The sequence below is a fragment of the Agelaius phoeniceus genome, chromosome 3 (assembly GCF_051311805.1).
Source record: "Agelaius phoeniceus isolate bAgePho1 chromosome 3, bAgePho1.hap1, whole genome shotgun sequence".
NCBI classification, from domain to species: Eukaryota; Metazoa; Chordata; class Aves; order Passeriformes; family Icteridae; genus Agelaius; species Agelaius phoeniceus.
The window spans coordinates 111,096,101-111,115,015 of NC_135267.1; the positions used below are offsets into that span (position 1 = coordinate 111,096,101).

General features: G+C 44.4%; 1 protein-coding gene across 8 annotated transcripts in view; it reads right to left on the reverse strand.

Annotated features, from left to right (window-relative positions):
- Window positions 1-4,253: 4,253 nt before the first annotated feature.
- The window catches only part of RIN2 (Ras and Rab interactor 2), a 66,537-nt gene continuing 51,875 nt past the window's right edge, over window positions 4,254-18,915 (reverse strand). For 6 of the 8 annotated variants that reach the window (XM_077176168.1, XM_054628883.2, XM_077176166.1 and 3 more), the window contains 5 exons: window positions 16,050-16,355; window positions 13,002-13,133; window positions 10,916-11,079; window positions 5,728-8,036; window positions 4,254-4,452 (listed from right to left, as the gene is read on the reverse strand). In XM_077176168.1, coding sequence (XP_077032283.1) covers window positions 7,719-8,036; window positions 10,916-11,079; window positions 13,002-13,133; window positions 16,050-16,355 — 920 coding nt within the window. In that variant the 3' untranslated portion in view covers window positions 4,254-4,452; window positions 5,728-7,718. Of the gene's footprint in view, window positions 8,037-10,294; window positions 10,400-10,915; window positions 11,080-13,001; window positions 13,134-16,049; window positions 16,356-18,915 lie in introns of all 8 variants that reach the window. The other 2 variants (XM_077176171.1, XM_054628882.2) reach the window with 2 other exon arrangements.

Below are 18,915 nucleotides of genomic sequence, written 5' to 3' on the forward strand. Positions count from 1 at the left end.
TTTACGACAGTTCTGCTTTACGGCACCTTTTACGACAGTCGCGCTTTACGGCAGTTTTGCGACAGTCGCGCTTTACGGCACCTTTTACGACAGTCGCGCTTTACGGCACCTTTTACGACAGTCGCGCTTTACGGCACCTTTTACGACAGTTCTGCTTTACGGCACCTTTTACGACAGTCGCGCTTTACGGCACCTTTTACGACAGTTCTGCTTTATGGCACCTTTTACGACAGTCGCGCTTTACGGCACCTTTTACGACAGTTTTGCTTTACGGTACCTTTTACGACAGTCGCGCTTTACGGCACCTTTTACGGCAGTCGCGCTTTACGGCAGTTTTGCGACAGTCGCGCTTTACGGCACCTTTTACGACAGTCGCGCTTTACGGCAGTTTTACGACAGTCGCGCGTTACGGCACTCCTGTTTATTACAGTTGCGCTTCATGGCACTATATGGGGTTTTTTTTCTTATTCATTTATTTTAAATTAATTTATGTTTTAAATTTTAACGTATTTTTTAATTTTTTTTTTTTTCTCTTTTTAAAAATTTTTCTTTTATTTTATTTGGTGCTGCCCAGCCCAGCTCAAGCCAGTGATTGTGGTGGTGTTTGAGGGTCCCCAGGACAAGGGAAGAGATGAGAATCTTGACTCCACCTTTCAGAAGGCTGAGTTATTATTTTATGATATCTATTATATTAAAGGAAAATTCGATATTAGGACTATACTAAAGAAAGAGCAAGGAGACATCAGAAAGCTGGAAAGGAATGAATAATAAAAACCTGGGACTGCTCACCGCCTTGACGCAGCTGGACCATGATTGGTCATCAAGTAGAAACATAGCACAGGAGACCAATCCAAGATGCCCCTATTGCTAAACCATCTCCACAGCCAGCAGAGAGTTATTGTTTCCATTTCTGTTCTGAGGCTTCTCAGGAGAAAAATCAGTGCCAGGTGATGGCACAGGCAGCATGGGCTGGCCGAGGTCACTGTGTCATCCCTGCCAGCCCAGGTGTCACAGCAAGGAGGAGAGAGCTCACCCTGTGCTCACATAGCCCTGCCAAGGGACTGGCTGCCAAAACAGAGCCGTGCCATGGATGCCAGTGTCTGCATGGCAGAGAGAGGACATGAAAAGCCACTGAGGAAGCTGCCACCTCCTCCCTGAGCTCTGCCCCGCAGGCCGGGCCATGGGCAGCCACTTTGGGAAGGCTGCATTTGCTGCCCATCAGCTGCTCTGTGTCTGACAGGAATTTCAACAGCCCAGGTTTGGGTTGGTGCTGAGCAGAGGGCAGGGAGGAGAAAGGGAGAAGGCTCTGCTGCATGGCAGGTGGATCCAGGCAGGGCCAATCTGGGGAGCAGCCTTGTCTAACAGCATTTCATTTTCCAGTTCTACCACATTTCATTTCATTCTTCACTTCTGCTAGAACTGCACATCCACAGGTTTCAAATATCCTCCTCAGTCACAGCAGCCTGCTTGAAGGTGCTGTGTCTTTATCAGACCCTTGATGGTCCTTCTGAAATGTGAGTCTCACTGGCTGCATCCAAACCTTGTGCTTGGAGAGCATTCCTAACTAAAGCAATTTGGGCCTTTGGGGAAGAAGGGGCTGCAAAGCATTTCCTAAAGCATTTTCTACTCCAATTTCATTGTGAGGAAAAGCATCTGAAGGATGATGCAGGGATTAGGATTGAGACAAATCTGAGTTTGGTGGGTCAATTTTACTTTGAGAGGTTGAGAAACACAGGAAGCCCAAGTGATGATCCCAGAGGGTTGAACACAGAGGTTTCATCCTCCCAGACATACAAGGGCCTTAACCTTAAAACCACTGCTCTCAGCACGGAGCTGTCTCAACGCTGCATTCATGTTTTCTCCTCTTTGTGCATGTGTAGAATTGCAATCCCTCCTGGGGAGGAAGCTTATTCCAAGTAAATTCCTAAACAATCAGCTGAGAAAAAACCTGAAAAGTTCTTTCATTTGATTTTCTACTCCCTGCCAAATGCATGTGCATGCCAGGTCTTGAGCCTGGTACTGGAGCTGAACCTTGAAGGAGGAATTGTCTACACAAGGCTTCTCCTTCACTTTTGGGATCCAGCGCTGATTTCAACCAGGTCTGATGAGAGAAGTGATCATAAATACACCACGTTTCTGTGTGGCTCATGAAAAATGAAGAGCAGGTTTGGCCCAAGGCAGGTGTTGTGGTCAGATCCTGTCTGCTCTGCGTGGAGTTTTTGGTCTCTGGGGACTTCTTGTGTGGGGCAGGAGTTCACATTGCCAGCATCTCCTGCTGGGCTTCACTCCCACATCCTCCACTAATGATTTTTGAGGGTTATCTGGCTGCACTGGCCAAAGATGCTCTGCTAAGACTCCTTCTCCTTCAATTCTTCCAGGTCTCATCAGCTTTCACAGCTTTGTATATTTTTAAATCCTTTGATATTTGAAACACTGTTCCCCTCCAAGGCCTTCTCCTACATCCCAGCTTCTCAGAAGGCCCAAGGGGACAGGGTTGGCCAAGGGTGGAGCTGTTCTGGGTTTGTTGGTGGTGCCTTGTAATGAAAAGTGTGTTCAGAGCTGCTCTGCTGCTTCTGCCCATCACTTTGACAGGGAAGGAGTGTACGGGGATATGATAAATCACTAAATTGTCACTTCTAAATGCTGCTTGCAATGAAAACATTGTGTATAAACCCTCCTGAATGGTGTTAAATTTGTCTGCTATATTTCTTCCCTCCCACCCCACCACTGCTGCTCTAAGTATGATCCCTTAGTAGCTCAGTCTTTCTTTGTGTTTTGACATTTATGCCCACTTTCCCCAAATCTCTGGGGGTTCTTTCTAAAATGTGATATTGAATTTTTTTTCCTTGGTTTAAAAAAACCCCTGAAATACACACACACACACACACACACACACACACACACACACAAAAGAAGCAGTTCTCCATGGGCTCAGCCCTGAGTGGTAAAGGAAGAGCAACAGGAAGGATGGTTTGTAGTGCTGGAGAAAGTCTCTGCAAGGCTTAAAGGAGCATCCCATTTCCACAGATAGCTTTTCTTTTTTTTTTTTTAATGTGTTATGGTGCTGGGAAGATCTGGAAAGAGTGCAAGTCCCTCATTCCAGTTTGGATGTTTTGTTCTTAGAAGTGTTCTTTCAGCTCTTGGAGAGCATAGTTTTGGATTCATCCTCACATCCTCCAGTCTTGGTGGCTCTGTTGTTTTTTTATTTCCCTTTCTCTGCCCTTTTCCCTGCCCTCACTCCCCTGATGGCTGCAGGGGATGTGACTCAGGCACTCATCACTGCTCTGTAGTTTCTTTACAGAGCTAAAACTGACTGGGTCTTTTACCCTCCTCTCATAGCAGTGGTGCAGAGTGAGGGACGTGGCAGGGCAGGGGTTTTATCTGTTGGTTTATCTTCTGGTTTGATGTTTAAGACATGAGGCAGAACCCCAAGCACCATGTCAGGCTAGGCTGCAGGGGAGCACATTGACAGCAACGCAGTGGCTGCACGACAGCCACAATCTGATAGAAAAAGGGTCTGAGGCTTCTAACAGTGCCATGGTGACTGAACTGAGCCCAGCCTGGGTCTAGCTTAATCCCTGATCTGTGCAGAGCCCTCTCCTGTGCTTTCCTGAGGCTGGGGCAGCTGGAGAGGTTGCTCTCCATGAGCACAGGATGGCAGCTGTGGGCTGAAACTCGCTGAGCTGCCTCTCCAGGACGTGATGGGGTCGTGAGGGATTTAAAAGAAAAAACATTACAACATTACAACTGTCTTTGTCAGTCTTCCATGCTCACTTAAGCTGGCTGTTGGTAATTTGTAGTATTTTTTTTTAAATAAAAACCAAATGCTTTCACTTTATAAGTAAATATGCTTTGAAGAGGGCTTCAAAGGAAAGATTAGTTACTATCCACTTGTTGCTAAATTCATCGGTGGATGGTCCATATACTGCATTTTTAATGTCATTGATACCTGATACAGACCATTCCCAAGCTGTTTGGTAATTATTTATCAGCCATCTGCATCAGCATCATCTGCATGACCAGTGATGGCCAAAAAGCAGGAAGGAGAGAAAGGGGTTAAGCTGTAGGCAGGAAAGGGAAGGCAGAAACCAAGCAGCAAACAATTGGCACCTGGGCTCCACTGAAGACTAAAAGTGGGAAAAATGGCTTAACTGAAAAATCTGCCTATGATGTGTGCAGTCTCCAAGGGGAAACAAACAAACCCATTCAAAGGAAGGGGAAAAAAAAGGCAAAGAATTAAAAAATCCTTGTGCTGTTGTGCAGAACTAGGGGGTTTATCTCTTCCCAGTCTCAGGCAGAAATACTTTTATAACCAAACCATCTCCCTTTTTCAAGCATTTAGTTGGATTGAGTATTTCTTAAGTCCTCCATCATCAGGACCAGTTTGGGTTTGGCAACTCAAACACCAAAGCTCTTGGCAAGGCCAGGACAAGTTCAGTGGTTCTCCCTGTCCTGAAAGAGAGGAGAAAAGGGAAGTTAAGCTCAATGCCACCCAGACTCAGGAGAAAGCACTTTCCGATCAGACGGAGCGGGGTATTTGCTGTACCGCCCTTTTTTCTCCCTACCCAAGGCGCACATGCGGACTGCCGCCATCATTGGAAGGGCAAGTGAGTGCCGCGCTGGGCCGCCATCTCAGGTGTGGCATAAAAGTGACTTTTTTTTCTCTCCCCTTTCCAGTTTCCACCCCCTGCAGAGGCAGAAAAACTGCCTTGCAATCAAGTACAAAGCCTGCCTGGCAAGCTCAGGATGCCAGCAGCCATTTCTCCTGGATTTCCTCGCCACAATCTTTGGTACTGGCAGAAGCCACTCCCGGCCGAGCCGCCATCTATGTTGTGGTACCTTAGGCATCCCCCGCTCCTCACTCAGGCGTTTGTCCAGTCGGCTCGTTTGCAAATTTGAAATGAATATTATATGTGTTGTGTTAGAAAGTAATGCTGTATTAATTCTCTTAAGTACTGTGTTAATACAGTTTCAGGTTATAAAAAAATGTTAAAATAGAAACTATGCTACGTAGGATACTTTTTTAAAGAAAGGACTGGCACTGAGAGAGCAACCATAGGACACCTAAATCTTTAAGAGAAAAAGAATTTATTGCCCTCTTATCAGAAGAAAGCAACTTCTTCCTGCCTCAAAGAAGCTGTTAGGATTCAGAGGAAGAAGCTGACACTGACCAGACAGAATCCTGTATTTGAATGGAATTCATGCATCATGTATGAGGTGTATGAATATGCAACAGGCTATGGCTTTTAAGGGTTAATCCTCTGTTAACGTGAGTCCTATTTCAGGCTTATGCTGCCCAGAAAAAGGTACCCGGACATGCGTAACTCTTTGTCTCTATTGTCTCATATTGTCCTAATTCAATTTGTCCAAATTATTATTACTCTAATTGTATTACTATTTTTATAACCATTTTATTACTATTAAACTTTTAAAATTTTAAAAACAAGTGATTGGCATTTTTCACAGGGCACTTGATTGGTTCATTCCTAGGTAAAAACGTTATAACATTGGTTTCAAACTACTACCCATTCCTAATCAGAGTTTCCTACATTCCCGTATACAATAGAGTGGCTAGAGAGATTCTTTCCAAATAATTCTTTCCAAGTGGCTTTAGAGATAAATCCCTATTCTTTGCCAATACCTACACCCTCCCTGTGAATTTTCTGGCAGCTTTTGGTTCCTCTGGGGGAGGGTAACCCAGCATGATCCCCCTCATTCCCTGCTCACCTGCTCCTCCATCACAGCCTGGTGTGACCGTGTTCACAGGGGTCTGAAGATGAGGGAAGAGATGAGGATCTGACTCCATGTTTCAGAAGGCTTGATTTATTATTTTATGATATATTAAAACTATACTAAAAGAATAGAAGAAAGGATTTCATCAGAAGGCTGGCTAAGAATAGAAAAAGAAGGAATGATAACAAAGGCTTGTGTCTCAGACAGAGAGTTCGAGCCAGCTGACTGTGATTGGCCATTAATTAGAAACAACCACATGAGACCAATCACAGATTCACCTGTTGCATTCCACAGCCGCAGATAACCATTGTTTACATTTTGTTCCTGAGGCCTCTCAGCTTCTCAGGAGAAAAAAATCCTAAGGAGAGGATTTTTCAGAATATATCATGGCTACAGCCTGGCTCTCCCTCCTAGAGACACTGGGGTGCCCCAAATGGCATCAGAGCCCCCAGCTCTCTACCCTCTCTCCCTCAACCTTCCTTCCTCACCCCCAAAGAAGGCACAGAACAAGTCAAACTGCCCTGGACAGCAGCGTGGTGCTTTATTCAAGCCCTTTCCACATGTACATCCCCCCCCCAAAAAAAGGACATTGCTGCAACATGAATGGGGGGAACCCCCAGAATTTCCTCCCCAGCCCCGCAGTCACAGGAGAGAGGCAGAAAGAGGGAGGGGCAGCAGAGAGAACACAGGAAGAAAAGTAAGAATGAGGTGCAGAATGAAATTGAAAAAACAACCAAAACAACAACACACCTTGGGATGGACAGCATGATAGAGAGGGATTAAAAAAGAATGGGGACTGGGATCATGATACAAAGATCCAGTAGAGAAACAATGGCACACAGGAGCACCACAGAGCCACCAAGAATAAAAAGGGAATACAAGTAAGGCAAAAACCAACCAACCAAAAAAAAACCAAAAAACCAAACTGCGATGGGCAGCATTACAGACAGGGATTAAAAAAGAACAGGGACAGGGAATGGTTCACAAGCATCCAGTGAGAAACATGGGCATGGAAAGCACAGAGAATAAAAGAGAATACAGAATAAACCACACAGAATAAAAGAGGAACAGGAGTGAGGCATGGAGAAGGACAGAGGAAAAGGCAGAGGACCAAACACACAATGTGCTCAGAATGAATGTGATGAGATGCTAGGACGTGTTTTGCACAGCACAGTTTATAAAATGGTCTGATTTTCAGAAGACAATTGAGAACAGACAGCAAAACTGCCTCAAGGGTACAGAGGTTTCCTAAGAACTCTCCTGGAACAGGTAAAGAAGAGAAACCACACAGACTATCAATGCAAGACTCTAAAACCAGCAAGAGATTTATTCTTGTGTATTAAATGTTAAAAATCACATGCATAATTATAGAATATTTTAGTTAAAAAAATATTTCAAAAACCAACCCTGACAGTTTACCTGCAACTGCTATAAAATATCTATTTTATATATATATATATATATATATATATATATAAACATGATGATTTTCTGTAATCAAAAAAAAATTAGACAAGGATGCAACCATCCAGGTAATGCTGAGTGAACTGATGCCCTGCATCGGACAGTCTTGTCAAACTCCTGCTGGCAGAACTGAGCTCACCCCAGTCCACGGACGCACTCGTCTCGCACACGGATTCAAATGCAAGTGACAGCTGGGGAAACAAGGAGTGGAAGAAAATCATATTTTGCACACTACAGCCAAGACCTGTGAAAGGCCACAGTAGAATATGCTGCAAAAGAGCCCATGGTACAAGAAATGCAGGCTCATGGACTGTCTCCTCAAGACATGCTGGTGGAATATTCTGCATAGCTGGCCACGTGCACAGTGCCCCTGGGTCCTGTAAGTGACATCAGAAACGTCAGCACGTGTTTCACCAGGCACTTTAGGTTTAAGACACGTTTTAGCTCCTAAGGAAGGCAGCCAACAAAGATGTTTGTAACAATTACCAAGGAACAGATATAAAAATGACAGGTTGCTGGTTCTAAGCAGCCGAGTCGTGGCTGTTCTGAAGAATGGCCCCATATGGGTCGCTGTTAAGGCGCTTGTAGACAAAGTGGAAGACCTGGGGCTGCGGACGGCTGTGCAACTCTGCCTTGATTTTCTGAGGGTAGGTATCCTCTGTCAGTTGTTGCCAGGTGTCATCAACAAAAAGAAACAGCCTGTATTCTTCTGGATTTGCCACTTTGAACTTCTCAGCACAAAGCTGACAGACATCTTCGGTAGTGATGTATGGCCTTACTAGCAAAGTCTTTCCTGTACAGCCGCTGTTAACCTCCTGGAATGCAACACGAAGGTAGTTCTGTGAACAAGAAAGCAGACATCAGGAAGTCAAAAAGTCCTTAGCCTCTGAAAACTGAAAAGTCAGCAACAAAAAGCAAGCCTCTCCCTGCTCCAGCTGTGAAACACACTCTGGTGATTCCCGGACATTATGGCCATCCCGTGAGCTGCAGCCCGGTGTCCAAGCCTGGCCTAACCCAGCTTCACAGGACAGCTTTACAGGGATTCAGAAAGAAAATTTACTCTGCACCATTCAAGTAAATGCACCTGATCTTGAGGCAAAAGCTGGATGTCTTCTCCTGTAGAAACTGACACACGCCCACGGATACATTCTAAACAGGCCCCACATGGAAATGCAGTTTCATCTGCTTCCTGTTTGTTTTTGTCTTGGGGTGATTTTATGGTAATACTGTATTCCCCCATGGTCTGCTTTATGCCCAGAAATGAGTCCTGGAGCTTTAGGCTGGGTCCAGGGGAGGGCTGTGAGCTGGGGGAGCTCTGGCACAGGTTGTGTTCAGGCACTCACTCCCCGTGTGCTTGGCTTTGCGGCGTGGAGGGAGTCACATTTCTGCTTTGGGCTACCTTGGTTTTATTAGCCGAGGCAAGAGGTTTTCCTGGGACTGCAACAGCAATCCTCCAGTGACTTCTGTGGCTTCCTCTGGAACTGCTTGGCTCAGCTTTGGTCTGACAACCAGACCACTGGTGGGAGCTGAATGCTGCATCCCCACTCTGGACCTCGGGGAGGCCAGGCCAGCTAAAGAGGGAGCTCTAAATCAACCAGCAGCGAGGAGCTTCAATACATAACAGTTATTACTTTTCCCCTGCCTGCCCTGTGGGCACTTTGTTTGAGAAATAAATTGTTTTTGTCACTTTCATCCAAGAAATTCCTTTCATATTGATGGCAAGGGAGTGCCCAAACCCATTTTCTTTAGAGAAAATGTTAATTCCAGAGTGTTTTCTGCTAAAATTGTCTCTAAACCAGAGACAGTTTTAAAAGAAAAAAAATCTGGAATTAAAGACTAAAATGCAGTGAGATTGAAGGAGGTGGAAAAAATTAAAAGGAGAAAGAGTTGTTTATTGACTGGGCTGGCACCCGTGGTTTGTAAGCTGAATAAATTAAGCATTGAAAATCCCAATGGTAGAAGTTTACCTCTCACAGAAACAATCTGTTTTAACAGCTGAGAAGAACCTTCCAATGACTTAAGTTCCAAAGAGCACTCTTGTCTAATTAAGTATTTCTTAATACCACGAAGACTGAACACTAAACTCTGCAATAGGTTTTAAAAAATGGGACTGAACCCTGACTGAACAGAACTAAGCCATTTTTTTAACCTGGTTTGAAGAACTTGTAGAAAAAACACAGCCCTAAATAGGGCAAAACACACTAGATTTAATTTTTAATTAAGCTATCACACACAAGACCTGCTTTGAAAAGCGTGAGTTTTTAGATGGACAGGACTGCTGGACGGAAAAGGAAAGGCTGAAGTTTTTTTTACAGATGCCCAGAAAGCTGTATTTCATCATCATCAAAGTACTGGGGTTTTTGCTTTTCTTTCCATTTAGGGAAGGTGGAAAAACAGCCTCCAGGGCCCAAGAGCCAGCAAGGCTGTGAGACTGCAGCACAGAAATGCCATGACCACACCCTGATTCCCTGGGAGGAAGATGACTGGAGCTGCAGATATGTTCCATGCTGGTTGTAGGCAAGGTGCTCCATTTCAGGACTGCAAGACTCAGAGAGAGAAGAGAGAAAATCGCCATTCTGAGTAGACAGCAAAACACTTGCATTTGTGCCAAGCACATCCTGTGAGTGGTGGGATCAACTAATTCCAGGCTCTCTTTTGAAAGAGACAACAGCAGGAGAAGCACTGGACACACTCACTGCCAGGTCTTCCCTGCCCCCTGAATCTTCCTGCATCCAAGTGAACACTGAGCCTGGACCAAGTTCATCTGCAGAGAAAGAGAAGATGGAACTTCCTACCAAATCCTGCAGAAAGAATCTTCTGTCATTTCCTCACCAAGCAGAAATAAAGGTGCTGGATGCTCCTATGGAAAGTGCAGAGCTTTGGCAGAAAGAACAGACTCCAGCTGCTGGAATCTGACACCTAAGTACAGGCCAGGAGAACAGAACGTGGATCCCAGGGAGATGGACAGGCTCTGGGCACTGGAATTGCTCGTAATGGCTTCTCCTCTTCCTAACTGCAGACAGCTGAACTCCAAGGAGTAAATCCTCTCTTCCCAATTCCAACTCCCTCCCCTCTTTCAGCTCACAAACTGCTGCACCTTAACAGTCAGTCCAAAGCAGATGGAAGAGATGCAGGCCTGGGCTCAGAAGATGAAGTGATAACCACTGCTTTGTTATTCTCCAGCTGAAGGTACTGCCCTGCTCTGGAAGAGCAGTACAAAATACAGGGGACAAAAAAGAAAAAAAAAGACAAAAAAGAAAAATGTGAGGACATCCATATCACAGAACTCTGCTGCCTGCTTAAACTTCACAACTGTTGGGGAACATTTCTCCCACCTCTGCTACCTGCTTTAGCCACCACTGGCTACTGGGCAGCTGGGCTGATTTATACCCCTGGAAATCTGGATTTGATTTTTTGAACAATAAAGTGTGCAAAACAGCTGAATCTAAGATACAATGCAGTTTGTCCTCGCTTCACATGACTTAAAAAGGAAGGTAAGAAAGGTCTATTATTTAGTGTTTTCTTCAGACCATCATAATGAAAGTGTTTGATAAAAAGTGAGTGCAAAGACTTCAAAGAGGCAAATTTGCCATCTGTAATCTCAGCACTGTTTCACTCCACTTGTGGCACCAAGGGAGTTTGCTACAAATGATACCTCTCAAATGGGTATTTCCAGCAACACAATCATCCCATTTTCTATTTCAGCCCGAAGCTCTACCTGAAAATCATCAACTGAAGGTATTGTCCTGTTTGTCGTCCTCCTCTTGTGCCACTGCCGGAGAGTGTCTCTGGCCTCTGAGCTGAGCAGCTGGGCAGCTTGTTCCTCCTGGAAGTTCTTGATCAGTGAAAGTGCTCCATAAGCACTGGTCAAGTAATAGCCCCCTGTGAAGGACAGCAAGGGAAGAACTTCTCAGAGTGGTCACAGTCACAAGCGCAGGCAGTTTTCTTTGAGGTATATATACATACACACAGAGAGGCACCCAGCCACACACATAGATATGCAAGTTGCCAGGATATTTACACACAAAAGGAAAACCCTTCCTGGCCTGCACAACACTGGAGGGTGTGTTCTCAGCTGCTCAGAGACATGCAGGGGTTCCATGTGCTCCGTATTACACAGCAGAGCCTTGGGTCCACTCCTGCTGAGGAAAGCTGTTTCCTTAAATGACTGATAAGAGAATAAAATAAAATCTTTTAAAACTCCTCTCAGTTGCCCCATCTCTCTAAAAGCTAGGAAAACCAACAACTCTTGTAACTCCTTTACTCCTGAGTATTTACTCATCCAATCTTGAACACCAGCTTTATTCTAAACAATTTTCTAACAGTGTTTTGGTTTCTTCCCAGGGCTTCAGAAGCGGATGAAATAAACATGGCTGTTGAAACAAAGTAAAAAACAATCTAACCCTGTTCATCAGCTTAAAAGCAACCACCCTCAGTGGCAATAAAGCAACAACTGAGTGTGAGACTTGTACTCTGGAATCCTCTCAAAGACTTGCCTTTATTTTTAAAACAACAACTTCTTAGCATTCCCCAGAATGTCCAACTAATTCAGGAGATGGTGTGTACAGTCCTGCACACTCCCCATTTATTGCATGAGTAGAGAACAAATTAAAGCCACAACAGAGTTGCCAATGTAGAAAAGAAGCTGTGGATCACAAAGTAAAAGAGTCTCAACAGGAGGCAACAGTCTGCAGCAACCAGGAGAAACAAAAGACAAGCTGTCCTTTCTTTTTAAAGTCAACTATTTGGGTGGGAGTGCTCAGCTAAGAGCAGAGTCTATTCAGAGGCATTCAGAGATGCATTGGATGCCCACAGTAGTATTTTTTGTATTACTGACAGCATTCCCTCTTAGCCTTTAGCTTTGCAACAAGATGAACACATAAAATTCATGCAAGACCCATTAGACAAACTGGACAATACATTACAGTAGAAATGCACAACCCCAAAGCCCTACACAAATTTTTCTGCCCAGCAGAGCTGAGCTAGTGCCAATGACAGGCCCAAGAAACAGAAGGAATAATGGCATGAATTCTTCCAGGCATAACAGCATGCAAGTGGGTACATGAAAAGCAATTTCAGAATGCCAGGATACAACAGGAACAGGAAACACACATATATACCTAAACACAGTTAAGCTTGGCTGCAAGAGCCTTCAAACCTCCTCATAAACCTTTTAGATTCTGGGGCCTACCAGGGCCTTGCAGAAAACTTCTTTATTAAAAATACTGCTATGAAAACAGCAGAGGCAGATTTCCTTGCCTCCAGCAGACTTTAGCCCTCATTCAAGAAATGCCTCAGGAAACATACTGCTAGAGCTCATAAAAATACTCTGTGAGAAGCAAATGCTGGGAAGAAGCAAAGATCATTAAAAGGGGGCAACATTCTCAAAAGCACTTCTGCAAAGGTGCAAAGAAGTCCCCCGGAAGTCTTCACAAAGCACATAACCCAAGTCTTATTATGTGCCTCACAATTTGCTGAGTGCTGCTGCCCCATAAATCCCCTCAGGAAATTTTCAGGCACAAAAGGCTCAGGCCATTGGGCACCTGCACAGTGCATGTGTTTGCCTGCTGAGTCAAAACTGATTGGAAACAATGTATTTGCTCACAAAGCATCACACAGCAGCAGATTTTCCATCCACTGGGGCTTGTGCTCTGCAAGCTGCCCAGCAGTGGAAATGATGATGACATTCTCTTGTTACACTATCAGCATCACTGTGATTAGGTCTCCCCTTAACAGGATTCTTACTCAAACAGAACACCCCCTCACTAGTCCTTCAGGCAGTTCTAGTAAAAAGAAATAATTACCTTCTCCATGCAGCAAGGATGGATCCAACAGCTCCATCATGTATTCGATTTCGGTATCCAGCTCCAGCATGTCACACTGGGCTAGCACATATGTCAACACAGGCAAGAAGTCATCAGCTCCATACAGCCTCCCTGGGTTGAAGGGAACACAGGCAGTGAGAGACAAGCCACATTTTTTTACCAGTCTGAAAGGAAAACACTCTTTTGTGCCTTCTCTACCCAGCATGTCTGTATTACTCCAGAACCTCCTGAAGTCACCAATGTGCAGCAAAGCGAACAGCACCTGGCACTCACTGTACAGGAGACAAGCTCAGTCCTGTCCTTCAAACAAGCACAAATCTCATGATGCACACCTTGAGGCATGCAAGGGAGATTTAGAGACTGGGCTCACCCTGGCAGCAGCTCAACTGGTGAACTGCTGAAAAGGCTGCCAGGCCAGTCTGGCCTGACCTTCACCTGCCCTGCTACCATTGCCTAAGAGGTGATGAATAGGCATTTTCTTTGTACATCCAGGGACTGCATCCACTTTCTGGAAGCATTCAGGCACAAATACCAGTCTCTGAGTATGAATCCTACAGCAGAGAAGCCTGAATATAAAAGGCTATAGATTTGACAAGAAAACTCAACTCATTTCCTTGACAGACAATTGTCAAAAACACCAGAGAGGTGTTCTACAAACACCAGGTGCTGCACCTGAAGGGAGCCTACAGGAAAGATGGGGAGTGACTGAAGGGCCTGGAGTGACAGTGATCCACAGAGACTGCAGAGACTGTGCTGTACCTAGGCCTGTTTGTGCCCCTGGCACTTTTCCTGCATTTGACTTTCTGTTCAGAAATCCCAACGTGGCCAAATCTCTGGGTCAGGCAAAACAGTGCTCACTGCAGGATGGATGTGATGGTCACTCAGAACTGCCCAGAGCAGGAGCCAACTCACAACTCTGGTGAAACTCAGGTGACACCAGTGAGGCACACACTCCAGCTATCACACTTTACCTGGCTGGAAGTATAGATACTCCAACAGCTGCTGGCTCAATGCCATGTTTGACTTCACATGACAAAATAAGACAGCCCAGTGAGCACTTGCCAAGTCTCAGCCCAAGTCTCCCAGTGCAGCATTGAACCAGCAGTAGCCTCTCAGTATTTTCCTTCTGCATGTTGGAAATACCTTACTCAAAGCAATCACATCACAGTAGGGAGAGATGAATTTACAGAACTTCAGGCCAAGATCCCTGTATCCACTTTTAAAATGCAGAATTTTGAAATGCAGTAATAAGCTGGGCAGGAGCTCAGTCCTAAACCTTGTAAAAGCATCTGGGGGGCTTTAACAGCCACGAGCTTCCACCATTCATGTCCAATCTCCAAAGAAAGCAGGTGTCTTGATCTGCACCAGACCCAGCTGCACATGCAGTGCTTCCTTGGAAAGAAAACTGCCAAGCCCCTGCAGCAGCTTATACTCACTTAGGGGGAAAAGAATCTCCCACTACCACAGCTTTGCTACACCTTAGCTCATGACCTGTCATAGCAGTGTGCAAGAGAGAATGGCAGAGTTGCACCTATAAATTCATGCCATCCAGAACAGGGTTTTGGACCACTGACTGCTCAGCAGGTCTTGACTGGCCTGTAGGGCTATTTCAATATTTAGGTGCTTTTGGGTTCTTGCTACAGTGCAGAAATAGATGTCATTTCTGTTCCAAAAGCATGACAGAAAGTGTCCAAATGAGAACATTCAGTGGCACAGCAAGCCAAAAATATTGGATTAGAGGGTGCTTTTCTCCCTCCATTAAGATAAAACTATTGTAGTTGTCATATTGCATACATACTATTAAATGTCTATTAAATAGCTAAATATATGGTGTTACCTCTATTACAATTTGCAGAAAAATACTCATTTAGAATCAATGTTAAATTCAAGGCTCACAGGACAACCTTTCTGCCAGGCAACTTCAAAAGCCTACAGTTAAGGAAAGCTGCTCTTTTTCAATTGCTTCACATCTATAGGATGTGTAGGATCTGTTGGATGCTCTGTCTGGAATGAGGTAAAACAATGCCCTGTTTTGCAAAGTTATCAGTGGTGAACTAAGAAGTGGTGCCATGCTGCTTTTGGTGTTGAATTATGCTAAACTCAATCTGACTCATCAACCCCAAAGTTAAACAGTGATGTGGAGATAGAGTAAGGTATCTTTATCTAAAAACAGAGGCTGACACAGCTGGCATGGAGACAGCTGGCTGACAGCAATCAGTTTGCACTCCAAAAGTCCACTCCTGCTTTCAAACAGCAGGATCTTCTAATATTTCCCTTCTGGGAGTTTGTGTGGAGACTCCTCCCTTGAGGGGGAACGCCCCTCACAGCCACTCCTGGAGGCTGAGCAAAAGAGATTTGCCCCCCCTGGTTAAGAAACATCAATCTCTACCCAGTAATTGTTTTGGGTCCTTTTGCTAGCTTTAATATAATTTTGTTATTATAATTGTTTTGATATAATGCATTATACTATACTAGACTATACTAGTAGTTTTTACTTCTACACTGTGTAGTAAATGATTCAGATTTAGATCTTTTTGGTCTAATAATTTATCATAATAAATAATTCATTTTTACATGACTTCATCTGGTTTGTCATCCTTAATCCTGTAGCACCAAGTAGTACAAAGGTTCAATTACACCTCTAAAATTCCTTGGATTTTAAACCATTGCCAAAGTCTGGGCTAAGGTTGAATCCAGCTGCACCCCAGCTCCTCTCTGAGGAGTTCAGAAAGCAGAAGGGTCCTTCCTGCATCATGGGAGGGCTTCTCTAATCAACTTTGCCTAAAGCTCAAACTCCACCCATGACAACACCTCTGCTTCAGACTGAGTTTTGAAGATATGCAGCCAGATAGTTCAGAGACAGCAGGTCAGAAGCAGAGAGCAAGAATTCCTCTCCAAAGGGCAAGGAGAAGCTGCTGCAAGAGCTTCAGCAGTAGAGCTGTCTGCAGAACGAGATGGGCTGATTCCTCTGAAAGACAACATCAGGTATGAAATATCAGTGAACCTGAGCTACCAGAAACACCATACCTGAGTTATTCTCCATAACAGTGTAAATCAATTTGCAAACTCTCAGCAGCAGCATGACTTTCTTTTCAGGTGAATACATCTTCTGCATAGTCATGAACTTGACTTTAATCTTTTCAACGTCCACAAAGTCTGGTGTTGGGACAAACACGCCCAGTTCCTGAGGATTCCTCTGCCGCACCAGCTGCAGGTTTTCCTTCAGTTGTTTCCAGGAACCATCTGTGGTATGAAACTCTTTCAACATCGCTTCAATGTGACCCTTCAAGGGCTTCAGAATGCACTTATGCATGGCCTTCTCCAGCACAACATCTGCAACAGGAAAACACAAATCCAGCTGACTTCCCCCTCTAAAGCAGAGCCAGCATTAACATAACCATTCCCTGAAGAGACCCTGTCGAGCAAAACCTGCTTTCTAAGGCCCATTTATTACACAAGCTGAGTTTCCAGATGTTTGTTAACACCAGAATCCGCACTGAATTGTCATTTCTGGTAATGTGGTAAATAAAAAACACCACACCCACACAGACAGACTACAGATAGGTAAAAACAAAAACAAAAAAAAGCTGTGGGTCTATTAAAGTTTTTCTTTTGTTGGTTGGAAATCTGCAAGTTTTATTTTACTTTAAGTTTAGCTTTAACTCCCAAACTTAACGTGAAACACAGTCAAAATCATAATTTTTGTCTCCTTTGGCATCAAAGCCTGTTCTTTTTGCATAGTTTCCATTGGAAACTATAACTCAACAAAGATTTCCTAAAACTTGGCTCAACTTTGTCAGGATCTTTATGAAGCTGGGCAGATTACAGGCTTTAAACTATAAATGAAAACCAAGCTGTGTTTTTCCAACTTCAGATTTCATCACACAAGCTTATATACAGCTTTGTCATCAAGTTTGAAGTTCTTTGGCAATTGTGTGCACATAGCACAGTAACTGCTAACTTCAGGACTTATTTTTAATTCTTGTTCTACTCCAGTTTTTCTGTAACCCTCATTCTCCATTTTCATAGTATGGACTGTGTCAACAGAGAAAGCTCTTTGCTCAACACTTTCTCTGCAAACTTTTACTGTAAAAGCTAATTTCCCTTCTCAGCATCCTTATGGCAACACAGTTAACATTAGTTCTTAAGTTACATCGATTATTTGTACCATGGTGGGGAATGCTCCTGTGCCATCCCTACGGGAGAGTGGGGCAGTTCCAGAGCCTGGAGCAGGCAGATGGACCAGAGGAGCACAAGGACAGAGAGCACACAGAGGAGAGGCTGTGTCACTGCCAGGCCACACCTTTACACAAATTAGCAGTGGACATTCTTGTTAGTAACAGTGACTCATTACAGCTTCATTAAACATTATGCCCATCCCAGGTTCTTTGCCTGTACTTCTGTGGTTTTTTTAGACTACAGTGACTCATTACAGCTTCATTAAACCTCATGCCCATCCCAGGTTCTTTGCCTGTACTTCTGTGATTTTTTAGACTACAGCCTCTTTCTTTTCTCCCTACTCTCCCCCTCCCTTTTGTTTTTTGTTTTTTTTTTTTTTAATCCCATACTGTTTCTAAGGCTTGGTATTTACACAGACACACACATACTCTCCAAACAAGCATTATTCTGTTTTCTTGCTTTTTTCTTTCATTTATCATATTCTTGTGTCCAGCCCTTTTTCCTTTTGGGTCTCCATCCCTCTCTATCCCATATAAACACCCTTCACACGCACATTTCTCATCCTGGGTGCCCTGACTTCATATGTAGTTTTTTATCTGTGTTTGTCAGTAAAGGCACTGGAAAAGGCATGATCAGTCTGAGACATGCTCTTGGTGGCTTCTCACACAGCAGCAAGGGCTGGATCCAGCTTCCCAGCAGACCAGAGCCATCAATTAGCAACGTTAGCAAGTGGCAACACTTCATCTCTATTGTACTTGGTAGAGCCACACTATCAGCACCAAACCAGCCAGGTAAATAGAAGCATCACCCTTCTGCACAGGGTGAGAGACAGAAACTGCCTCTCCCTGCCATCAAAGCAGTCCTCAGGGCTCATGGGGCATAAACAATTGCAGAAACAATTTTTCACCAAGAAAAACACACGAGTCTCACCCACAGGTACATTGGCTAGCTAAATTTCTATTCTAGAGTGTACAAATCCTTCCTTGCTATCTTCACTGATGACTATTTTTTTGGCAATTCAGCTTACTTTAGTCCTACTACCTGATTTTTTCAAATAGGAAAAACAACTGCTTTGCTTGTAAGAGGAACACCTCTGCACTGTGCATTCCAAGCACCTTGTCTTGTTTATTAAAGCACTTGGTGCTGCTAAACATCATGCACAGTGGGAGAGCTCTGTCCCCATGAGAGCTGAACTCCCACAGGCTCCACTGGAAGTTTTGTAGATGAATATTGAGCAGAAGCCATCCTTCATCTCAGCAAAGAGGGGTCATCACAACGTCTGTTCACAGGAGCCTCGGGAAAGTCAGTGTGTTTCTGGATGTGACTGATCCTCTATAGGAACAGGAGGCTTCCCCACATCCCACAGGAACTGGATGCTGCTGGGAGACAAAATTCCTCCCCAGAGTTGCAGTTCTTGGCTGGGGCCAGGCTCGTTGAAGGCTCAGGGTTTCTGCCCTCAACCCCTCCAAAGGCAGTGCCACTTCCACAGAAGAACCATGGAGATTTTAACAGCTGTGCAAGATGGCAAGGAGGTTTCTTTCACATTTGCTATTTTGTCACAGGATCCAAAAGCAGTGCCTGGAAATTGCTTTGAAATTTACTCCATCACATTTCCACAGTTTCCATGGAAACTTGAAATAATTCTGAAGCAGCACAGAGGAAGGGATCATGTAACTCGTGGCTGTGCTCAAAGCTCCACACAGGCACAACAAAA